We start from the raw sequence: 24,400 nt of genomic DNA, 5'->3' as shown, positions 1-24,400 counted from the left end.
GCTTAAATTGGATAAACAGTTAAGAAACAGTACATGTCTGTGCAGTACATAAAAACTAGAAATAAATATTACATTTTAGTACTTTTGACAAAATATAATAAATAATTGTATGTAGGCACTTGTACTTTGTGTTTATTATTGAGGTCATAGTGGGTGGTGGAGTGAAAATGGAATGCAGTTCTAATGCTTTGGCCCTCTCCTGGGGGGCTTCCTGTGGGGGAAGAACAACCCCTTAATATCCAACCTAATATCCTTTTTTTCTTGTTCACAGTCATTAATGATAAATGATTGAATCCTAATTCTACTAGCTTATAGGCTTTAGGGCTGAGATTCATCACTTCATTAAGCAGCCACTGCACTGTATCACAGGAAGTAATCAAAGTAAGAGAAAATTATTTTTTCACACAGTTTTGTTGTAGCACTCTGTTTTCATCAGTCTCAAGGAAGTGAAGTGGAGTGAAACTGAATGAAATTTAGAAATGTAGAATCCCTGTTGATCATCATCAACAGATATACTGCATGAGTATTTATAATAATAGGATTTATTGTATTTCGGGTTTATTATTTGGATGAGAAGTCTGTCTGGTTATAGGGTAAAAAGTGAGCATATTCCTGTCCTCCCCAGGACCCAGGGATGTCAAGTTAACGAGGAAAAACTATGTTAATCCCGTAAGTGTTGTTAACGTTCCTTCAAACTTAGAGATACGGAATCGGCATAATAATTATATTGTAATAATTCAGTCAGTTTACATTAAATAACCTGCATTTTGTTTTACATCGTTCATTGGCAATTTATACTGATTGTTCATATAAATAATATATTGAAATCATTGTTATTGTTAAATATGTAAATGTATTGCTGTTGTCAAAGCGTGTTGCGGAGGTTTTATTTTGAAAGCAACAGCCGGAAAACCTACCTAACATTGTGTTGATCTTGACACTGGTCCTCTGGTTCGTGGCCGTGAGGAGGCAGGATCAGGATGAGGATCTCAGGAGTCACATGGACTCAACTTTGTAACCGCGTCCAGTAGTTGGACATCCACGCTGTGTGGTATAGTGTCCTGCACTGTTGTGTTTAATCCCCTTCTTTAAACTTAGGGAAACTATCTTGCGTTTTCATTCAGGATTTTTTTTTTTTTTCCCGAAACTTTTTGTGGACTTCCAGTGCAGACACCGGCTCCTTCTTCACGTTCGACCATGCCGCAAACTTTACACGCTCACAGCTGCACTCGGTTCTGTGCTGTTATTTGAAATCAGGTGCGCAATTATTTACTCACAATGACTGACGAGAGCAGAGCCGAGCACAGAGCTGAAAGCGGGAAGGACCTGGAGAAACAGCTGCGGTTACGCGTGTGCGTCCTAAATGAACTTTTAAAGACTGAACGGGATTATGTTGGGACACTAGAGTTTCTCTCGGTGAGTTCGATCGTACTTTTTAAACAGGGGCTACAGCACCAAACAGCAAAGGCACACGCACAAACAAAAACAGCCTGCCTGTTTAGTATGCATGGTGCATCGGGCTCTGGAGCAACAACTTGTCCACCTACATGTTATAACAACCCGTGTGAAATCCACTGCATGTTGTCTGCAAGATGTCAAACATCACCCTGTAACTTTTGCACCGTTAACTGTAAAAGCTTTGTGAACTTACTCCGGTGATGGAGATATTAACTTCTCAAATTGCATGTGTGAAATTTGGTAGAGCGGTCACAAAGGAGCATGACACAGCTTTGGTTCCTGCACAGCAAGTGGGATGTTCAATCCGTTTTTCATACTGGCTTGTAGCTTTTGTGTTTTATTGAGATTGTGTCAAACTAGTTATTCATCATTTAAATGACCTTATACACATGATTTTCATAGCCGAGGAAGGGGTGGTATATTTATAAATCTTGAGCATCTTAAATGAAAAGGTAATGCTCACAGACTGGTAAAACAGTCTCGTCAGAGATTACACCGAGGAAATTTGGCACCTCTGAGAAGGCTCTGCTACAAACGGTACTCCCTTAGTTGGGTAAAGCAGCCTCAATCACTGCTTTAACAAATGCAATAGAGAAAAGAGTTAAGGCAGCATCAGAAAGTACTGAACGTGCCCTCCCGTCACTTTCTCCAATTTATTAAGTTCAGCTTCACTGAAAAGCCTTAAACTTTGTTAGGGATGACTGTCACCATGCAGCATCCCTCTTTGAGGAAATGCCTTCAGGGGGGAGGTTCAGACAACTCAGCTTGAAGTCTTTAAAGGAAGCACATTCCCTGAGGCTGTCAGACTGTTGAATGGCAAACCTTTGGCATTTTAAGCCCTTTTGGTTTCAGTAGGTTTAAATGTTTTTATTCCACTTTTAATATGTTTATGTATAGGTTTTTATTACTGTTCTGTTGTGCTGAGTGTTGTTGTTTCTGACCTATAAGCACAGTACGTTCCTAACAACATTTACTGTGGTGGCATTAAAGTTGGCTTAAACTTAAGTTAAATTGCATCAGCTCTCATAGACGTAACCATATTTGCAGACATTACATATAGATAAAACATGAAACTAAAAATGTGATCTTTATAGTGTCAATCTTTCTCAACTCACTTGTCACCTGCAGGCCATTACTCTAACTTGTAGTGCTTCTACTGTTCTATCCATAAGATTAACCCACTTCCTACACAGCAGAGAAAAAGTGCAGCTTTCTGCTACTTCTGGCAACTTTTGATCAAGTTCAGCAGGAGCGAGTTCTGCCAAGGATGTCAGAGGTGAACTCAAATGAAAAGCATTAGAGCTGGCACTTGGCTGCTGCCATTACATGAAATACCACGCACCTTTGAAGACATGATGGAAGAGCAGATGTGGAAATGTTGCCTATTTAAAGCAGGAAACTGTGGCAAGTTGTTAAGAACTAGTAGTCAGTTAATTATTAATACTTAATTAGGCCAAGGAAGCTGTGTCTGTTAAAGAATCCTACATCAAACTCAGTTGGTACTTCTGCTATATTTTCTTTGCAAACTCAGCTTGTCAGAGCCACGGGAACCTTGTAGAGGAGTCAGGTCAAGAGGGCGCTGTGTTGTGTGTTAATATGAGTGCTATTTCCCAGATCACATGTATAAATGTGCACACCCAGCACCTGACCCCCCTCCCACTGCCCAGATGTTTCCAAATGGACGACAAAGGGACTGGGGAAGGGACGGAGCTCATGGCATTTTTCAGAAGTGGCATCATTGCAGAAGTGGAGGAGGAATTACATGAAGAACTGTCCTCTGTTCTGATTGTGGGGGTTTAGGGAATGCAGCCACCCCTCCTTCATCTCCCCTGTTGTGCTGGCACTGAGATAAATCTCAGAAGAGGCTGATCCTGACGAGGTAACTCTGTAGTGGCCAGGAATGTGATGGAAACATCAGAGTGAGGTCTGACAGAGAAAGATGGCTGAGGGTTAGTTTATTGTGTGTAATATCTGAAGAAGGATGATAGTGATGATGAAAAAGAAGCAGGAAAAACAGACATTTTTTAGTGTCTTATCATCTGGGTGGTCCTAGGAGCATCACTAATGATACTCAGGATGATCAAAGGTGATTAGAGGAGTCATGTTGGAGACTTTCACATACAAACACACACTTGCTTCCCCCACTTCCTTTACTGAAACAATCAGTTACAAACCAAAAACGTTTCTGTGTGTCTAGAGGTCAGAATGGAGGACATCCCCCTCCCCTCTCCTTTTTGCAACTCTCTGGTCGGATAATCCTGGGGACTCTGAGTGCCAGGGGGGCGAGGGATAGATGGGCTATTGCCAGAGGGGTGAAAGGGAAAAGTAGATATTGCCAGGAGGGTGAAGGGTAGGAGGTGGTGGTCTGTGTACGCGGCAGGGCTTGGTGCCTTCTTTTGTAAGCCATATTTCCTGGAGGAGGAATTCCTCTGAGGTTAGGAAACGCTGGGGAACAATGAGTCTTCGGGCAGTAGCTGATGTTGAGTTGCACAGCAGAGATCGTTGCTGCTGATCTGTGGGACCCGAACACAATGCACCTCACACATGCTTTACCATTAATGTGGTGGCAAACAACACAGAGAGCGATTAGAGCAATGTGTCCCTGGACGGTCTAGGCCTATTGTCTGGCTTTATCGGACCCGTTGTGGGAAAATATGCAGATTGCATCTTGGATGTTTCAGTTCTTTCGTTGACTTGAAGCATCACCTTTTACACACCAATGTACGAAACTTGGACAGCAGTCTGACGTCCAAAGGGAGGAAGCTTTTAGGAAGCTGTCTGAAATATCTCTGGCCTATCTTGCATAATGAACAATTATAGCTAGAGATTGTGGGTGGTGGCGGACACTTGTGTTTATCTTTTATAAGACAATTAAATAATAGTCATTCTTAGAGTAGCTTCAGTGAGAGGAACAAATCAAAGCATAATGTAAACATCAGTCTAATGAGCAGTGCTGCAGTTTTATTTAAATGAAATATTTGCATATTATCAGAAAAAAACATCAAGGGATGCAGTTCATGAAATGTTTAGTAGAGGAGTCTTTGTCTGAGTTTATTTAGTTTTTATATGGAAAATGTATTGTCAACAACATGTTTGTAACCACTCAAGTCTCTTTCCCTTGAAAATCATGCAGGCACTGGGAAAACAAGCATAATGGAGAAAGCAGCTGCTAAGATGGAGCATTTACCCATTCTTGGAAAACCCGGTGTATGTGAGCGTGTTTGCATGTAGAAGTTCCACTTCTCTGTCTCTCACACAGGGTTTGAATTCATTCGTCTTGGCTGGGATGGACATGTTTGTCCAGGCCCTTTTCTTTTTCTGCTTCTGCTTCTAGCATATGACCAGTGGGCAGTTCTGAAAGAGGTCAGGGCAGGGAACGACGGTTCATATCTTCCTGTCAGTAAGATAATGATCTCAAAGGTCATGACCTTTTGTTCCCATCCTTTCCCTGTCTGTAGATCTGTGAGTCAGGGGACTCCATGCCATCATCCAGCTCCCTCAGTGCATCTTGATTTAATAAAAACAAAAGTCTGTAAATGTACCAAACCAAGATACCAAGTTTCTGTGTTGGCATGTTTGTATCTCAAGTAAAATATAACTTACTGTACTCTTAAAAATGTAAACTTGTTTGTGATAAATTGTAAACAGACAAGCTGATCTTCAGTATAACAGTTTAATAGTATTTTACTTAGTAAAAAACAAATTTATCGCTGGTTCAGGGGCTAAGACGCTATAAATAGCAGTAGTTTTTGTTTGGATTTCTGGGCGGAGGAGAAGGAGGAGATGCTGGTTAGAGGGCAATAGGAGAAGTTGTTTATGTTTGTGTAATGAGACACAATTTGATTTATCCCGTTGTATAAATTCTGCTAACCTGTTTAAATAGCTTTTGAATTTGAGATCAGATAAGACAGGGCATATACACATGATATTGGTCAGCAGAGACTGGGTGGGTTTCAGGCTGAATATGACACCATTTCCGATAGTTTGTCTCAGTCATGGTAGTAATTTCTCACTTTCTCTCTAGTTTATTATTTTCTCTGTTAGGATCCCTATCAAGCTAGAGCTCTGTGTTTCCTGATCCCTTCAACATCATAACAGAGTGAAGGTTGAATTAATATCTAACACACTATTGGATTTAAACAGTCTCCCCTTTCTGAAGACACTGGCAGTTCATGTCTTGTGTCTGTCTCCAGGATGGCATCTCTCAGCTCATGAAATGCCTCACTGGCATTTTATTTGCATCCTCCTCCTAGAAAAATAGCTCTTAACATTTTTGGCTCCTGACCCCTAACAAACGGATAAATTAGCCTCTTACTGTGAGAAAATTCAAATCAGTACGGCCTGCATTTATTTTCTATTTGCAGTGTTATAATATAATTTCCGAATTACATTATTTTCATAACCTGCATTCCTGGTTGTGAATGTAGATGTATTTAATCTATGTTTGTCCCTACAGTAGATTCCTATTCAGTGTGATACTGTATGTGTGTGTAATCCTGATGCATTTAAAGCTGGATCTGTATTTGAGTCCCACTGGAGATGAATGATGGTGATTATTAGCTTTGTGACAACAAAGTCCTTTCCTGCAGAGATTTCTTTTTTCCTCAACCTCACGTCCAGTATCATGATAAAGCTTCAACTTTCCGTTGAGCAATTCTGCTTTTCTTGGTTTCTTTGTTGAAAGGTTGTTTGGAATAACAGTTCAAGACTTTGAGGAAAAGTTAAGACTTGCAGAATTCAAATCTATAGTGAGCTTAGTACAAAGACTGAAGTAATTGAAGTAATATTGATGTTTTCATCTGATTCTCACAAGAAAGCAAAAAATCTTTGCTTAAAAATTATTTGCTTGCTGCAATTAAATGTGCATTATTAGTTGGGGAAAACACATGTAGACTTTCCTGCAGTCTAGTCCATGACTTCATGTTTGGTTAAAGTCCTGTCTGCCTTCATTCTGTCAGCATTAAGCCCCTCTAACAGGTTCTTACACTTTTTTTTTTAAACTTTTGTCCCAGAGACCATTTTTCAAGCAGGATTTCCTTCCTTCCTGGCCCTCCCCGTCTTTACATTGTGCTACATGTTTCCTGCTTCAACACACACACACACACACACACTCACACACACTCATACCCCACTGTCTCACTGGGCCAGGGAAAGCAGGCCACAAATGCCCACTTGTCAGTGTTGAGTTTTATAGACGATAGGTCTGCAGTGACCCAGACACTAAATTATTCATGTGAATTGAGCTACGGAGGCAGAGATGGAACAGTCCCAGTGCCCACAGGCTGCCTTTGATTTGGCAGTGCCAGGTGCCTGATCACATGGTGCTGATGTGCAACAAGTACATAAGTGACAGGAGTGTGGTAAATACTTGTCACGACTTTAATGCTGCAGCTAAAGTATGTGTTCATTGTCTACTGTACATCTAGTCATCATTCATTATTCAGATCTTTTTTTGAAGTCTCCACTAAAACGTCTAGACAAGTTTGCATGTTTCATCTGTGGTTTAAACTCACACTTTCCATTCCATTAATGTTTCTATCCATCGTGTGTTTCTGGGCTCAGCCTCTATAAAGATCCAGAACTGTCCATCCAGACATGATGAGAAATTCCATTTCACTCTAAATGATTTAATTAAGCACATAATGGGGTTTGCTATAGATGCTCTGAGAGCAAGACAAGTGTCTCTCTGTCCTCAGACATCCTTTTCATGGCTGGCTGTTTCCATTTTAATTCCACTCTCTGAAATTTTTTGTCCCAGACTGTTTTTTTTGTTGTTGTTGTTTTTTTGTTTTGTTTTTACTAATGACCGGACTTTGAGGGAAAGAGTGTAACTAATCCACTACGTTCCACTTTTAAAAGTAATTTAGACTGTTAATTCTTTGTAGTCACAGCATATGTAAAGTCAACTTTCTTCTAAAAGAAACCTCCTGACCTCAAGTCTAGCTTTCAAAATCAGACCTTTTAATAAAGGCAAGTGTGCTTTTAAGTAATAAGTCTTGAGAATCTATTTTACTATCCTGGAGAAAATATGATATTTTGGCTGGTGTTTGGTGCTGAGTTGGTACAGTACAGTGGGTTTATCAGAGCTTGTTGGATGGTATTATCTTGCGTTATATTATATTAGAAGTTAATGTAAAAATATTCTGAGTACATATATACAATGAAGCTACTCAAAGCTACTCAGTTGACTTTCCAGTTAATAGATGGAAAAAAGCATGATGAGCTGAGGAACGGGGGGAACGGTGGGAAACGGTGTAAAACAGAAACCAGCAGTGTCTCTGTTCAGTTTTTTCTTGCCAGTGTGTCTTAGACAGATTGCAGGAGGGATGTGTGTGTGTGTGTGGGGTTGTGCTGCTCCAGTGGATGATTTGGAAGCATTGAATGGTAATCAAGCAAACTGTCTGAGTATGAGAGTGCATACCGAGAGACTGATGATTCTGCTTAGTCTTCTTGCAGATCAATACAGGGTGCGGATGTGTGGTTCAGATGGGAATAGGAAGTTAGCAGTGGGCAACGGTTTGCTTGGCTGCACTGGGGAAGCATGGCAGGCTTGGTCCCTAAAGACTCATTCTCATTTACAGCAGGGTAGTGTCACTGCTTAATATGCAATTTCACAAGTCAAAAGATTCAAATATACTGAAGATGCCTCCATTTATTGTGCTGTGATGGGTGAAATTGAACAGGCCCACAGTCTGTCAGGTATTCAGTTAGATTGACATGACCACAAGCATCATTTTATGCTCATGTCTGAGCAGCAGGAGTCGGGCACAGACATTGGACACAGACATATTTATAAGATTAATTGCTTCATTCCAACTGTTTATGAATCGCCTTGGGTTCCAGGGTCATTGAGGGGGCAAGTAATACTTCAAAGAGAAGAGTTTTTCGTTACCCTTTGTAAAAATAGTGAGTTGGACATGCATCAAAGCACATTTCTTGGTAGGTCAAGACAAACTTTTCTCAGCATTTCTTGTTTTTAACAAAACCTTTAAAGTATGTTCTACAAACTATCTCTAATCTTAAACCAAATCTTTTTATCTGCAGTATATAAGTCATTTGTTAAGTCTTTCAAAATTTTAAAATGTCAAACGATGTGCCAAAAAACTTAAGCAGAAGCAAATCTATCTAAATCTAACTATCTTGTTGTTTATCTTCTTTGTGTTAAAAGGACTATGAGATGCCAACATAGACGGTTAGATGTAAAAAAAAAAATTTAACAGTTCATATTGATCATTCTGACTGCAGTCGCTTTGTCAAAGATCAGACATGAATCTAAGTTAGAATCGCATATGAATGAGGTTCAGATCTGATTTAAAACATACGATACGTTTACGTTACCACAGAATAATGGATTTAATAATGGATAAAATGAATACTCCCTATGTTCTTGTTAATTTGAACCAGAGGTCCTGCATTAAGCTGTGCAGATGAGCCTTAGCCACTCCCAAGATAGACACACAAACATTCTTCGCTGTATTTATAGCATAGTTTCCTGTGTACAGTACAGTGCATTCCCAGTGGAGAGAAACAGCCAAAGGAGTAATGAGATGGAAAGGTTATAGGATAACTTCTAGAGGTGCCATGAGGACCTGTTCAAACCAGAAGGCATGTTGCTTATGAGAGGGAATCACTACAATGAGCCTTTTCTTTCTTTTTGGATGGTCCCCAGTGTGCACTCAGCATCAGAGACGGACTCTGTCTCTTGTCTCTTTTCAGGACTTCTTAGGATGTTCAATTTTTGCTTGCCCGGAGGAAATCACTGCGTGTGTTTGCATATATGAGAAGCCTCTGTGCAGGAGATTTAATCCTATAGTGAAGAATTCCTGTTTGAAATCAGTTCCTTTGTGCAGGAAGTATGATAAAGGCACCATTTCCTCCCTACAGGGTTTCCGTGTTAAGAAGGCCAACCAAGGCTCTTTTTTCCACCCCTTTTTTTTCCCCCTCTCCTTTTGTATTTCCTCTATGGATATTTATTTGTTAACTTTGTCTGCCATTTATCTTTCCTTTTAGTCATTTTTTTCCCCCACCACCAAACACAGAACCTACCTGAGGGTTCAGAGCTGCTACCACACCAGTAACTGTACCTGCTGTCGTTCTGCTGTTATCAAAGTACCTTACTTTTTACTCCTGTCCTGGGGGGGCAGAAACGGACAGAAACACACACGCTCAAAAAAACAGTTATGAACTGTACATTAATGAGCATACCTTCACAGTCTAGCGATTCACTTTGTCCCATGAAAGCTGTTAATGACCCTCTGTTTTCCGGTAATGACTGGCCTTTGTGTGGTCTTGTATAGTCTTTGCTTTTCGTTAACAGAGGATTATTTTAAAGATAGTGGATTGGAAGACACTGGATCACCTGTGCATGTGTGTAGCGATATCTCTGCAGATATTTTATGGCAGAATAAAAAAGTAGAAAAAAATTCATACAGGAATTTTGTTAGAGCAAATCAGTGAGTCATTGGTGGACACAAAAGGCAGTTGTTCAGTAGAGTCTGACAAAGGCCTGTCCACTCTTCCAGACTGTCTACTGGTGAGCAGTGCCACTGAACTCACTTGGCTCCTTTTCAATTATGAGCAGTGCATCCCCAATTACAGCAAGAACAGTTAAACTCTGGTAACAGATAAAGTGCTTGAAATTGCGCTGACGTTTGTACTTTCCATTTAAATAACTTTACTAATTTTAATAACCAGGGTAGCAGCTGGGGAAAGTGTTTTACAGTTGAACCAGCTGATCCACAGTGACCTAAAGTGGTTGTTATGCATGTAACACATTACATGGAAACTGTGTTCCTGTGAACTCCAATGGTTTTAAGTTGAATGCATAAACAGATGTTGGAGCGAGCTTTGTGCTTGAGTCAAACCAATTTCTGCAGCATTGGAGCAGTCAGATAGTGTATCTGTTGTTTTAGTTAACGCTATTTGCTTCATTGTTTAGCTTCAATCTGTTAGTTTAGCACTCGTTTCCTCTCTGGATGCCATTTGTATTCCCATCACATTCCCTTCTGGAGGGTTTGTGGCTGGATAAGAAGGATTCTCTTGTCTCTAGCCTTTGTTTGACACAGCCACTTTCTCTGACTTGGCAAATATACTATACACACACTTTTATTATGAAGTGCTGAAATGTCCATCATTGTCCTCTTGTTATGTCACTGTTTGTTTACTTGTTCAAGAAAACAAGTGGCCTCTCTTTTGGCCAAACTCCTCTGGAGGGATCCATCTGTTTCATTGACACAGTAATAAACATGTACAGTACAGGGGGTGAGGCCAGATTTCCGCTGATTGTATCTTTCCAATCTGTTACAGAGATGCTGGGGCACAACATTGCATAATATCCATTCATAAAATGTCCTGAACTAGTTTGGTGCAGCACGCACTCTGTTGGCATGGAAACAGCCCTCTAGCCAGTCTCGTTGCCTCCATGCCTCTCTTCAGCTATTCAAGAAAGGAGTCCAGAGGATACCGGGTATAATTTTAACTACCCTACTCCTTAGCAAAAAGCAAATTCAGCAAATATACATTTACTGTACACTGTATTTATTGAATGAGCTTTCACTCTCCTTACAAAGAGGCAGTTTTCCACTCTGTCCAACTCTGCACAGCCATTGTAGGTCAGTCATGTAATATGTATGATTTGGCCTGTCAGATTTACTTGAACCAAATTGCATTTTTTAACCACACGTTTACACGATTTCAAATTTTAGTTGTAAAGCAGTGTCAGGTTGTTCTCACGTTTTTGCACCAGCCAGTACAGCTGTGATTTTTCACAACTCCTCCTTTGTAGCCCACAGCATGTGATTGTGTGTTGATTAATGGCAGGTAGGGCCACATGCAGTGATTGGACCAATCTATTCATAACACCCATCTGCTCCATAAAATAATGAAAACTATAATGGGATTTTAATGTGTACTTCACCCTCAGCCATCAGACTGACAATCCAGGTGATTACACCTGGGCCTCAGGGAACAAAGTGACTTTCACAGATTTTCCCTTGTTGATACATAATTATCATGAGCAGGAAACATGTACTGTATGTCCAACACGCAGAAAGGAAAACAAAAGCATCTATTAAATTATAAAATGTCTGTCCATCTCAGGTGAAGGTGGAACATGTCTATCCAGCAGCTCGTGTTGAGCTTTACAATGGATTAAGTCTACTTGTGAAAAAAAAAAATGTCTTCTGGTATTTTTTTTTTGTTTTTAAACTTTTATTTTTTTAGGGTAGATTTGCTGAGAAGCTGATTCTCATTTTAATGAAAACTGCCCAGTACCACATTCTGCTCTGTGGGCACTGAGCAGCTCCACTGCAGCAGCCTAATGTTCAAACGCAGTTGGTTGTTACAGGCCATGAGAACAAAGATGTAAATCATGGTGGATGATTGTGGCTTTTGTTTTTTCTTTTAAATTAACTCTAAACCTACATCTGATGTCTTGGGTTTAAAACTCTTATAAAAACCATCCCATAAATTCTGTTTGCAATTATTATCATAGACAGAAATGTCAATACTGTGCTGCTCTGTGATGGAATCATGACAAATCACTTACAATATTGGATGACTCATAATGCCAGATATGGATACAATACGTTTAAGCTTTTGCCAATGAGCTGTGTATTTATGTACTACAGAGCTGTCAGGTACTGTACTAAACTGGAAATTGGCTCATATTCAGTCACCCAGGGTACTGTTACTGTGCGTCCATAAATCAGGTCAACCAGTCAGCTTCCCATTCACTCTCCATGGAGTCGTTCCAGGATTCTTCAACAAGGCCGTCCTGGCTTTCTCTTCGGAAGAAGCATGTTCCTTTTCACAAATCAAGGCTGAACTGTGTCTGGCATGAATTGTTCAACCTTTTTGTGTGGCTGGACCTGTTGTCTGTTTGGTATCTTCAAAACTGCATGAAAGACTTCTCTGTGACAACAACAAGCACAAGCTTTTCTTTTAGGTAGTAACATATTTTTCTTCTCCATCCAATCTTATTAAGAGTGTTTGCACTTCAGTGTGCTGTGTGTTTTGTTTCTTATAGTGATTGATGGCTTCCTATATTTTTTAGTAGATGTATATGCTGTCTGTAGATTTTTATTTTATTTTTTTGTCCTTTCTGCTTATGCTGTGAGTTCAGGGTCGCCGCAGCACATAATTTATCCGCATGTTGATTTGGCACAGTTTTTAAGCCGGATGCCTTTCCTGATGCAACCCTCCCCAATTTCTACTGGGCTTGGGACCGACACTGGCACTGCACGGCTGGGGATGTGGATGGACTGCTGGGCATTCAGTGTCTTGCCCAGAGGGGAAGAGCGAGGCACGAACCTTTGACCCTATGGTCGGTAGGCATCCACTCTACCAGCTGAGCCACTCCCGCCTCACAGTAGCTGTAAATATACAGTATAATTAAATGTTTTGCAGATACAGAGGGCATTCCCTGGTGATGAGGACTCTTTCTTATTGAAAATGAAGCAATAGACTCCATAATGAGCTCATGTTTGAATTCACACATCAATGATGGGAAACTGTTTTTATGCAAAGCAGCAGCATTTTTGCGTATACTGTTATCCCTGTCAGACTTCTGCAAGGGGTTGATCGAAGTCTGTTCTGTGTTTATACATACTGTATTAGACTTGCTAATCAGATGCTAATGCTTGTGAGTGGCAGAGTTGCGAGGCAAGGCAGCTACAGAATGGTAATCAGCATAGAGTTGGCCTACAACAAAGAGGCTGATTATTTGAGCCCTGTTTTTCCGACCACAAACTCAAACTCTGGCTTTTGCTTTTGCAGCTCCTTTTGAAGTGTTGCTTGATGCTGATACAATGTGATCAAGGGGATTTTAGTAATTTTTTATTTGAACTTGTTTTTCTTAGTTTAGAGATTTTAACACTAAGTTAGTCTCACCACCCCTCCATCTGTTCACAATTAATCAAGTGAGACTTCTCAATGAGCTAATTTACCTAGAGGTTAGTGTCATTGAATAATTCTTGGCTTGTCCATCCATTAAAGTAAGCCATTTACATGCTTTGTGGTTGTGTTACGTTGGCCTGCTCAGGTCAGGCCGCCTGCTGTGTGGCAACTCTGGTTAACAGATGGCATTATGGCCAATGGCGGGGCAGTAAAGGGGATGCTCATGGTTAGGGTCAACTACAATGACAGATGTAAGTTCTTACTGCCGTAACTGTGACGCTGCATTTCAACGTGGAGCTTTACTGTGTCATGTCTAAATTTAGGGAGCTGCTGTCAGTGGTTGTTGAAATGATGCTTTGTCCTGATGTGTTTTCCCGCACCACAGTGTGTTGTATTGTACCACCGTTGCTGTGCTTATTATGTTGTCACTCATGTTGCATTGGTTTGGTGTTTGGATTTGTGTGATCTTTGACAGGCCATTGATTAAGTCAGAAATTGATTTTTGAGAGCCTTGCTGATTTTTGTGAATTCTGTTTTTAAAATTCTGTTAAGATGGACACAGTTGAATTCAGACCATTGGTTAAACAAACACTTTTTCCTCTCTTTTCTTTTATTTGGTTAATTTATCTTCAGTGTCACGAATCTTTCCACAGCTTTAACTGGTTTTGGATAACAACATCTAGGTGCTGTGTCCTACTTTTCTAACTGTTTTACATCATTTCATTTTGCACAGGTTTTTACCCTTAATGCAATTTGGAGGATGAAAAAGTTAGTTGTGTGACATGGGAAATGAAAACAAATGTTAAGACACAACTGTGTGTGATGTTATGCCAAGGAAATCTTTTTCCTGCTCCTTAACTTGTTCTCATTCAAGTCTGAAAGCAGTATGAGCATCAGGGACTGTGGTGTTGTTGTTAAAAAATCAACTTTGATGAAGCTCAAATTCAGAGCTATTGAAAGTAATTTCTCATGCACTTCATATTTTATAAACGTTTAGATTTTCAAGCCTTGCTTTGGATTTCATCATAGCTTCCCTGACGTGAAGTGTGCTACAGACATCCATCAAAATCAAAGTGTGATGCCACTAATTTGTTTTCCCTAGAGCTTTCTATTGAAGATAGATTACTGTCTCCTTAACTGTATTCTGAGCATTGCACACATACACATAAAGATTCTTGTCTGGTACCTGTTGATGGATGTCTTCTTCTTTAAAAGCTCTCCATCGGCCAGAGTTCAGAAGATGATTAATGCCTCCTCTTTAGTCACATTTTATTCACACCTTCTTAATTTGCGATTCTCAGAAAGTGCCCTGAAGCCTTAAATTGGTTGTTGAGGGCTTGTTCAGTGAATCAGCCTGGGACCCAGCATCCTTGGGGAGTGAAGAAATTAAAAGCATTCCTGTCTATTTCAATTCACATACTGTCGGCCTCTTTGACTCACATCTCCAGCCGCTCTAATATGGCCTTTGAAATACCCTGGGCTGCTGTTAAGTTTTTCTTTTTCATTCAGTGCAAAGGTTGTGTTTCATCTGTATCAGGTGTCCTTTGTGATGGCTACCAATTGCTCTGGCAGTCAAGTGTTGCAGCTGAACACAAAGCCCCGGAAATAGTCGTCCATGTGGTCAAAGGTTAAAGGTAAAAGCAATCATTTGCCAAAAGGTAATTTAATACTGTTAATTGTTGCTTTCCTTCAGGTGTTTCTACATCGTCTCAATCAGTATGCTGCCACCAGAATTGACAAGAACATCACAGAGGAAACGGTTAAGGTGAGGGTCAGACTATGAAGTATGAGTCTGCATTTGTAAGATGTGGAAAACTATCAAAGGCAGTTGACTTTTACTCTGGATATTGCATGCAATCCTTACTTCCATTCACTAACCTGATCCTTTAAAAGGCCGGAAATCACATTGGAAACTAAATAAAGTGGGGCCCTTGTTTTGGGTGCATTTCAACCTATAATAGTCTAAAAGTTCTGAATGGTGAAAGAAGTAGAGGGCGATCCAGGAAGCAGCTGTAAATATAATCTATTTATAAAAGATTCCAGCTGGAGGATAATAAGAGATGCTCTCTCACAGTGGGAGTATGTTTTTTTTTCAGTGAGTTTGCTTACTGTTCAAGCTAAACACACATTCAGAGGATATTTGCTGCACGTCCCGTGTTTTGGAATACGTCTACCCATGCTATGTTTTGTTTGGGAACATGCTGTACAAGAAGGGTTTTAGATAACGAGGTTGTTGGTCACTGAGCGGCCGTATGACATCCAGTCCTCCACAGTGGAAGTGCATTGATCAAGTTTGAATAGGTGTGTGTGTGTCTGTGTATGTATATATATATATATATATATATATATATATATAGATTTTTTTTTTTTGCTATTTTACAATCACTAAAACTTCCTTGCAACGTGAATTAAAGACTTCTTGTTTATATGATTTTAGTTTTCACTAGTTATATTCTCCATTCAGAGTCAGCATATTGTTTTGTCCTTTTAAATCGCCACAAATTCAGACGAAGGTGGACAGAATTCAGCACGATATGAAAACAAAACTGCCATACAACAGATTGTAAAATATGTTCTGTGCTAAAATATCTTTAACCATGTTTGAAATCCAAATATCAATAAACAAGTCAGGCCAGGATGCTCATTCCCAGTTCTGTGGCCTCCGACGTTTTTGGCCTGGTTCCACAGCAGAATACAATATATTTGAGGACTGATTCTGGATGGTTTTAGGACACATTGGATGCAAAATTTATACTCAGTTGAATTTGTAACAGACCCACCTTCCATGTGATATTCTGTGTTTTATCCCCTAGGTTTTATTCTCCAACATCGAGGAGATACTTACTCTTCACAAGGACTTCCTGTCCATGGTGGAAGAGCTGCTGCAGCCTGACCCTCATGCTCACCATGAAGTTGGGCGCTGCTTCTTGCACTTTGTAAGGAACAAGCCCTTCCTCCAGCTTTACTTCATCCCCCTTCTCTTCCATGCTTATTGTCATCTCACCGCCTTTAATCATCATGTCACCAAGTTGTCAAACCTCTTATAGCTCACTTGCATCGATGCTTGCCCTGTTAGTAATAATCCTTTTTTCAGTGGAGCTTGTAATCGAAATAATTTCTCTTCTGCTTTACAAGACGAGTTCAAATGCAGGAATTTCATGAGTACTCATTTTCATGAAAATGATAAAACACTCGACATGGTGCCTCTTTAATTCTCTGCATTACCAATAAGGACAGTGCACCTGTGATGTGCTAGATAGAGCTCTAATAATTGCTCTCTCCTGCTATATATGATGGGGTTTTTTTTATGCAGAGCCTTAAGGGACACTGACATATAGTAGGTTTCAAGGTCTAACAGGTGACTTCTCATCTTTAGCAGCAGGCTGCAGGTGATTCAGGCAAATCAGAGATGATCTAAACAGTACAGATATTATTGTGAGGATTACAAGGCGATGGAAGCATTGAGGCAATTGTTACATAATACAAGAGCGTAACTTAAAAACTTATGACTCATGATTGTAGTTTAGTCGTGAGTCATAGGTTTTAGTCTTGAGTGATCGTGTAAGTCAACAAAGTCAAATTTGGACAACTTACTTTTCTCATCCCTTCCCTTCTTTTATTCCTCAGTTTTCTTCTCTGCGGTGATTTGCTGATGCTCTAGAATACAAAGAAGAATTACACAACCTAAGTTTACTACAGGAAAGCGTATACTATACGTAAAAACTCAGCCAGCTGGACAGTGGGCTGCTTAAATCAGAATACGTCTGAGATTCAGGCTTGCAAATTGCTTCACGCTGAGTCAAAACTCCATTCTTCACCTTTGGACTACAATACCACCCAAACATCTAAAAGAAAAAAACCCTTTTTGGGGGGAACTGATTTAAGCATGCTGTACAGTAAATCATATAGTTATGTTTGTAACCACTCCTGTGTGTGATTATAAGAGTTATGTCTCTTTACATCTTCAGCTTTGACTTCTGAGGTAGAGCAGCATGACTGAAGACTGTCTGGTATTTTTGCTCCTCTGTAGTGACTTTGTAGTGAGTGATTTAGAGGCTCTGTGGTCTGGTCCCGCTGTTGCCTCACAAAGACAATGGAGAATGAATATCATGAGAGTTGCTCTGGTGGGAATTTGCAGTCATATGGCTGCAAGGCAGATGACGGGACATGATTTAGGCTCCTCCATACTCCCCCATACATTATGCATTTCATGATGGAGAGCAGCACGAGGAGGAGAAAATAGACTATACGCACCATGAATCTGGTCTTTGGTCTGTTTCATCTTCATTTCTCTAATTTTTTTTATTTCTTTAGTTCGTTTTTCAGCCTTCTTCTTAATTCCCCCCCCGGCTTAATTTATTTCTTAATGCCCTCCTTCTTGTTTTTTTTCTGTTTTCTGTTTGACTTTGTTGTGTTCCCCTAATTTTCTGTCTTTAATTTGCTTTGTTCAGACCTTATCCATTTTTCTCACCTGGTTATTCTCTGGCTCTTGCAGAGGACCCGCTTCCAGATCTATGATGAATACTGTGGGAATCATGAGAAGGCCCAGAGGCTGCTGCTGGAACTGAACAAGATTAGGAGTGTCCGGACATGTTTACTGGTGAGAAGGGAATGTAAATGTACACATAATTTAGATGTTTAACGTACATTCACTTACATACAGTACTGTAAGCAGTGCTGAAGTAATCAGCAATCAATTCATAAAAGGTCAGTCAGTATGAGTTAGCATATCAGTTTCTCCCAAATCCTACCTTAAGACATTTAAATAGGACAAACAGGTTGTCCACATAACAAGTCAGTTTAACTTTTTTCAATAATTCTGGATTCTTTCTAAGTAAGGTTAATTTTCAAAACATGATGTCTCCGTCTTCACCACGACACCTGTTCACATGGTATGTGTAGTGGAAGCTCTGAGCCAACTGTGTATCACCCTTCTTTAAGTTGCTTTTTGATTTGGAGTTAGCTTCCAAAATATTTGTGATGTTCTACACATTTTCAGGTTTTAGCATGATCCCCAATTCAAACATGTATCGTTCTGATCAGAAAAAAATTGATCAACATAGTGAGGTAAAACTATGAGGTTTACAGTAAATGTCTTGGATTTTAAGAATTTTTACTATGTTCAGTTGTTTTGTAGATTTCCAACGCCCAGTATTTAAGTCAACACATGCCAATAGAGGTTGAAACTGCTCACATTTGAAAACACACTAACGCACACCCTGACATCCAACACACAGTAACCCACACATGGCAGCTGGACAGTGTAAAACCATCTGTGTTCCAGTGTATCTGACAGCTGATGTGACTCTTAAGCATTGAGTGGGTGGACTCCCCCTTCCTGTCCCGACACTGAGAGACTTTCACTTCCACAGCGGAGCATCATGTTGCTAGAACAAAAGATGTCTACATCTCCACTGCTGGCTTGCTAAACTGTGTGTGAGTGTGTGTGCGTGTGTGTGTGTTTGCAAATACATGTGTGTGCATTCACAGAGTTCAAAAATCTTCTCTCCATTCATACGGTGCTTTCCTCATAGGCTTTGACATTTTGTAGTGCTGGTCCTTTTGACGGTGTACACTCCGAACACCCCGTCACTCCTTTTATTTTAAGACTTTCCTAAAAAGAGAGTGCTTTGAAACGGAGATGCACGACGGAGTTACACACCCGGCAGAACTACGGACTTACTTGTGTGTCTGGTTCTGTGGTGAAGCACATGACCTTTTCTTAGACTGTAATCTATGGAGTGAGAAATAAAAGAAATGCACATACAGTACTATTCACACAAGTTTGGTACGAGCTCTGTGTCTGATTTACTGTTCGTGTGGGCCTTTTAATCAAAGAAGTCATTTGGTTCTTGTGTTACCCTGTAACCTGCAGCTGGACATTGGCTAATAGATCTCAGGCCAACATCTACTAAACCTTTGGCCTACTGACTACTAGTAGCATTATTGTTTACACTGTAATTCAGTACCTAAATTTCAGGTGAGAGGGAGGTGAGAATTAATATTTTCAGTTAACCTTACGACACAAGGCCAACACATGTATTTGGGAGTCACTTTGCATAATTCTAAACTTACAGTAATGTTTGACTAGGATGTTACCACTTCTTATCCACAGTCAAAAAAAAAAAAATCTTCTGTTCAGTCGTTTGTCTCGGAAGATGCTAAATGTTAACATGAGCGTTAACACATTACCGCACATATTAGTTGGATTACACTTAGATCTTTCTCCCCCAACAGATATTATTGAAGTCACATCACCATGTTGACATTTGTCAAATACTGTACCATTATTATAAAACCACTGTCAAACAAATTGAATTCACCATGACTGGTGAATTTAAGAAAACCATTTTGGACTTGAGGATTAGAAATAAATCCATTAAGCATTATAGGCTCTTAGAACCAACCGCCTCTCCTGTCCTCTCTTCTCCTGTAGAACTGCATGTTGCTGGGAGGCAGAAAAAACACTGAGGTCCCACTTGAGGGTTACCTGGTAGCTCCTATTCAGAGGATCTGCAAGTACCCATTGCTGCTCAGAGTGAGTATGGTCTTGTGTATGCTAACCATGTATTATGGAGGTGCCACACCCTTGTGCCACCTCTGTAGGCCAGAGGGTTTCATTCACCACCACCTTGTCATTAGTCAGGGCTGTCTGATCCTATTCACATCAGCCTCTAGCTCACTAATGAAACACTGGCCTCATATTCTGACACGTCCCTGCTTTAGTTCATCGGCAAAATCATGTTGTAGGAATAACACGAGACCTATCATCACCTTCCCTGTCCAGATGCGTATTCAGAAACATTGAATCATCCATACCTGCACTTTCAATTGTTGGCTGTGAAATTTCCATTTCCCAAAGTGAAATGTGAGCAAAAATCAAACAAACTTTCAAAGATGTGCTTGAGTTGGTGATCCGAGCTGTCTTATCTCGTTCATTGTTATGATTCATGATCCATGAATTCATCCAGGCGTTCTTTAAACAGCCACCAGCACAGGCACAAGGATGTGATAATAATAAGGGGGTAATCTGATGCGCTGCCATTTGAAGTCTTCCAGCTGTCAGGGCCTCCTCCTTTCTAAAGGATGATACAGATAGCCATCAGTGTCTGCAGATATATTCAGAACAGTGTAAATCAGCCATATAGTAGCATAGTCGAGATGCTGCTAAGTCATAGTTTGCTGCATAGGTAATGTTTTGTTTAAGTCACTGAGGTGCATTAGTCTGTATACAGTATACATGTAATTTTCGTTTGTGTCAGCACGTTTGTCATTTTATATCCAGGAGCTGCTGAAGAGGACCCCTAAGAAACACAATGACTATGCCCTGGTGCAGGAATCTCTGCAGGTGATGAAGTCAGTATGCTCCAGCATCAACGAGGCCAAGAGACAGATGGAGAAGTTGGAAATTCTGGAGGAATGGCAGTCACATATTGAGGGCTGGGAGGTGGGCCTCAACTAAACTGTGTACACTGTGTTTAATGATTTTGTTTTGACCCCCTAAATTCAACAAATAAAAGCATTGACTTTTTGCTGCTCTGTGTGGCTTTTTAACTCACAGATTTCTCGAGGCAGAGCTCAAAGTTATGACTTATTTAAGGCTGCTTAATGAAATGATTGAGTGATTCAACAAGAATTCCAAGGGGTGTGATTTTAGTAGCCTTTTAAACTTTTTTGTTCTGGGAACAATGACCTCTATTCACAATGTCCACATCCCTGCCGCCGGGATGAGCCAGTAGTTAAATATTCAGAGTGATGGATCTAATTTTTCTGGGCTGAGGAATCAGTCTGTCTAACAGTGTTCAGAAAGAGTGGACAGTGGCAAAATGTTGTGATGTTTTTGAAATGGACCTAACCTCATCCATAGAGGACCTAAAGACTTTGACACAGCTTCTGTGTTACAACTGTGGTAATACTGAACATTGTCATTAGAAGACAGTGGGATTAGACTTCCCTGCTTGAGATCAAGATGCTCTAGGTTTTCCGAATGTGTAGTTTTAGTGTCACCGAAGGTGTTTGACTGTTGGTGTAGGTTTTCGGTAACAACTGGTGATCTCATCAAAATAAACATTACAGGTTTTACATGTACTGTGCACACACACCTAAAAATCTAAAATGAGGCTTAGTGTTGGGTGGGGTGACATCTTGTACTCCTCATGATCCTGGCTGTAGCCACACTGTGGTTTCTCCTCCACACTTTTATTAATTGTACACATTAGCTCATTGATGCATGCTAGGTTCTGCAGAGGCAAGAAACAGAGAAGAAAAAAAGAGGGAGAAGGGGTGGGGGAGAATGGTAAACGGTGGTTGCATCTTGCCTTTTTGTGTGGGTGTGTAAGAAGTGATGGAGGGATGAAGAGTGATTGCCGGAGCTGCTGTTTTTCCATTCCTGTTCCTCCGCCCGGGCTGATTGCTTGTTAGGGCTGACCTCCTCCACAGCTGGCTGCCCTCAGGGCATCCTGGCAGGTTTACCTCGTGTGGGAGAGACAGGGCGATGGCCCGCCGTGGTCACCATGGTGATGACTGCCAGCATTTATTGCAGCCGTGATTGCCACTTTGTTAGTGTTGCAAGTGTCTGTGTTTTGTCACTGTGCACCAGAGAAATGTGTTATATTTAGACCAGAAGGCAGTGTTTTCCAGTTGTAATTCACATTACAGTATGTTTCCTTGCTTAAGTTTAATTTGAGTTTTTAGCTTTGTTTGGCCTCTAGTTTAAAGAATTAAGTCAGATCCTCTCATCTCTACAGCTAATTGACAAGTACCACTTCAGAGGTCAATACGGACATTTATAACATATTTTTTCCTTAATTAAGGACATATCCTGTTTTGTCGTTTCCATTTTTTATCCTCCTCTGTAGTTGTTATGTCTGGTAGTTGTCTGCCTATAAAAATAGAGTTGTAATTTAGATGAAACAGATGACTGAAGGCTTAAAGTGTTGCTTAAGCTAGACTGAATACATCCTCTCCGGAGCTTTGGCCTAGAGCAAGACTAATGTGAAGAATGAGTGAAAAATGCTGCAGAGAAACAGAAACAAGATAAGACAGCGCCAAAAGAAGTAATTGGCCAAAGGTGTTCTGTTAAAAGCATATGAGAAGCAAAGAGGAAGTGTTGGCTCCTCCACTAAAGAGATGCAGCTATGCAGTCTGGTCCAATGTTATGTTGCAATTGGTCCCTTTAAGTGGCCAAGACAAGTTGGCCTTTCCATGTCGGGTGTGCACACAGTCACTGGCTGCAAATTAGTTTAACATGTGGTCATGGACTGGGGAGTTAAAAGAGCCAGAAAGAGTGAGAGACGAAAAATGTGTGGAGGAAGGAATGAAAGAGATAGAGGAATAGCCTAGGAAGCCAAATAGAGGGGAAAGGGGTGACAGATGATCAGCAGAAGGAAAGGGAGGAGAAGGAGAATTAACAAGGGCAAGGAGAGCAAGAAGGAAAAAGCGGAATAGGTTTTGGCTCGCTGATGTCTTCACCAGGAGGAAATACTTAGCACATTTTCCAACTCTGTGCACATGGGAGTTATTTTTAGCACTGAAGGGCCGATCAAACAGGGTTCATAAATTCCCAGAGCAGGCTGGGTATAAGAAACGGCTGCACACTTTATCACTTGCAGCAGGTATCTCAACTGATATGGTGACCAAGCTCCACAGTGCAACACACAGTGCGACTAGATGGGATGTTATAATGTAGAAGGTATTAACAATCATGTATTGTAAATCCCATAGCAATCTGCTCTGAGGAAGCAGGGATTGTTTTAACAGACCCCTGAGAGAGGGAACAGGAAAGGCTGGGCTCTCTTATCCGTACTCCTCTTCAGACACTATGTGTGAACATTGAATTGTATAGAAATATTGTGTAGAAACGTTCTCTCTTAGTTACAAAAGCACAACATTTTCTAGTTTTAATAACTTCTTTCTCATATTCCCCTGTGTGTCAGTCTAAGCGTTGTAGGCTTAAATTTTTATTTTTTGTTTGACCTTTTGTTCATATGTCTTTTTCCAGGGCTCAAATATCACAGATACTTGCACAGAGATGCTCATGCATGGCATCCTCCTGAAGATTTCTGCTGGAAACATACAAGAGAGGATTTTCTTCCTCTTTGACAAGCTTCTGGTTTATTGCAAGAAGAAAAACAGGTATCTCTGACTTTTTTTTTTAATTCCTCACTTTACAAAACTAAATCCACAAACTACAAAATGAATATGAATTCTCTTTAGTGTGTTTTTTTTTTTAAAGAGACAGAATAGAAATATTCTTGATGCTAATTTCTAATTTCCCATTGTCTGTGAACTGCTACAGAATATTTAGTGCATAGGCTTCATAAATAATTCACTGCACCACTTCCTTTTATTTTTAAATGACAAGGGAGCAGTTTACTGTAGGAAAGGAAGGAATTTTTTTGTGAGGGAATTGAAAGAAAAGTTGTGCAGTAGATGAGTCACAGGAGAAGGATTTAGTAGGTTATTTAACTTTGGGAAATGGGGACATAATCTTAGTGAAAATATTAACCACCATCTGTTGACTTTGATGTTCTTTTCTGAGCAGATTTATCGCTCATGTTGCTTCTGAGGGTATATACCAAATAAACATTTATTATGATGAGTCCAAATCTTGCAGATTGCTGAGTATCGGTGTGTTTCTGCAAGCAGAACACTGGAGGAAAAGCCTGCTCTGTACTGTTTTGCCCACACTGGGCTACTGTGGCAGCTGCTAACAACTCTGCTATGCCTGTTGCCTGTGTTTTGGAAGCTTTTGTTTACCCCCAACCACCCAACCTGCCACCTGCTTCGATTTGCTTTTACTCTACGTGTTGCATACAAGATGTGGTGTCTGCAGGTAGTGCATGAAAGCAGATCCATCCACTAACTAACTACAGAAGATGGAAGCAAGAAAAGCTGTGTGTCTCTTTGAACTTAAATTCAATTACCTTAAAAAAAAAATGTTTGCTTTATTTGAGTAGTATACAGTTGCACTTTTCTCAAGTATAGTGTAAATTTTATGAAATGCTTGAAAATCTAATTACATTTTAAGTCACATTTATACAAAAAT

General features: G+C 40.3%; 1 protein-coding gene across 1 annotated transcript in view; it reads left to right on the top strand.

Annotated features, from left to right (window-relative positions):
- The first annotated feature begins 959 nt into the window (after positions 1-959).
- prex2 (phosphatidylinositol-3,4,5-trisphosphate-dependent Rac exchange factor 2) overlaps positions 960-24,400 on the top strand; it is an 81,907-nt gene continuing 58,466 nt past the window's right edge. Inside the window, exons 1-7 of the mRNA XM_067486164.1 lie at positions 960-1,416; positions 15,047-15,118; positions 16,167-16,289; positions 17,849-17,953; positions 19,790-19,891; positions 20,639-20,800; positions 23,354-23,487. Of these exons, the coding sequence (XP_067342265.1) occupies positions 1,279-1,416; positions 15,047-15,118; positions 16,167-16,289; positions 17,849-17,953; positions 19,790-19,891; positions 20,639-20,800; positions 23,354-23,487 (836 nt within the window). The 5' untranslated portion in view covers positions 960-1,278. The remainder of the gene's footprint in view (positions 1,417-15,046; positions 15,119-16,166; positions 16,290-17,848; positions 17,954-19,789; positions 19,892-20,638; positions 20,801-23,353; positions 23,488-24,400) is intronic.

Source organism: Channa argus, chromosome 19 (genome assembly GCF_033026475.1).
Source record: "Channa argus isolate prfri chromosome 19, Channa argus male v1.0, whole genome shotgun sequence".
Taxonomy (NCBI): domain Eukaryota; kingdom Metazoa; phylum Chordata; class Actinopteri; order Anabantiformes; family Channidae; genus Channa; species Channa argus.
Note: the sequence above shows the minus strand (reverse complement) of the source record. Positions and strands in the feature narration are given on the sequence as shown.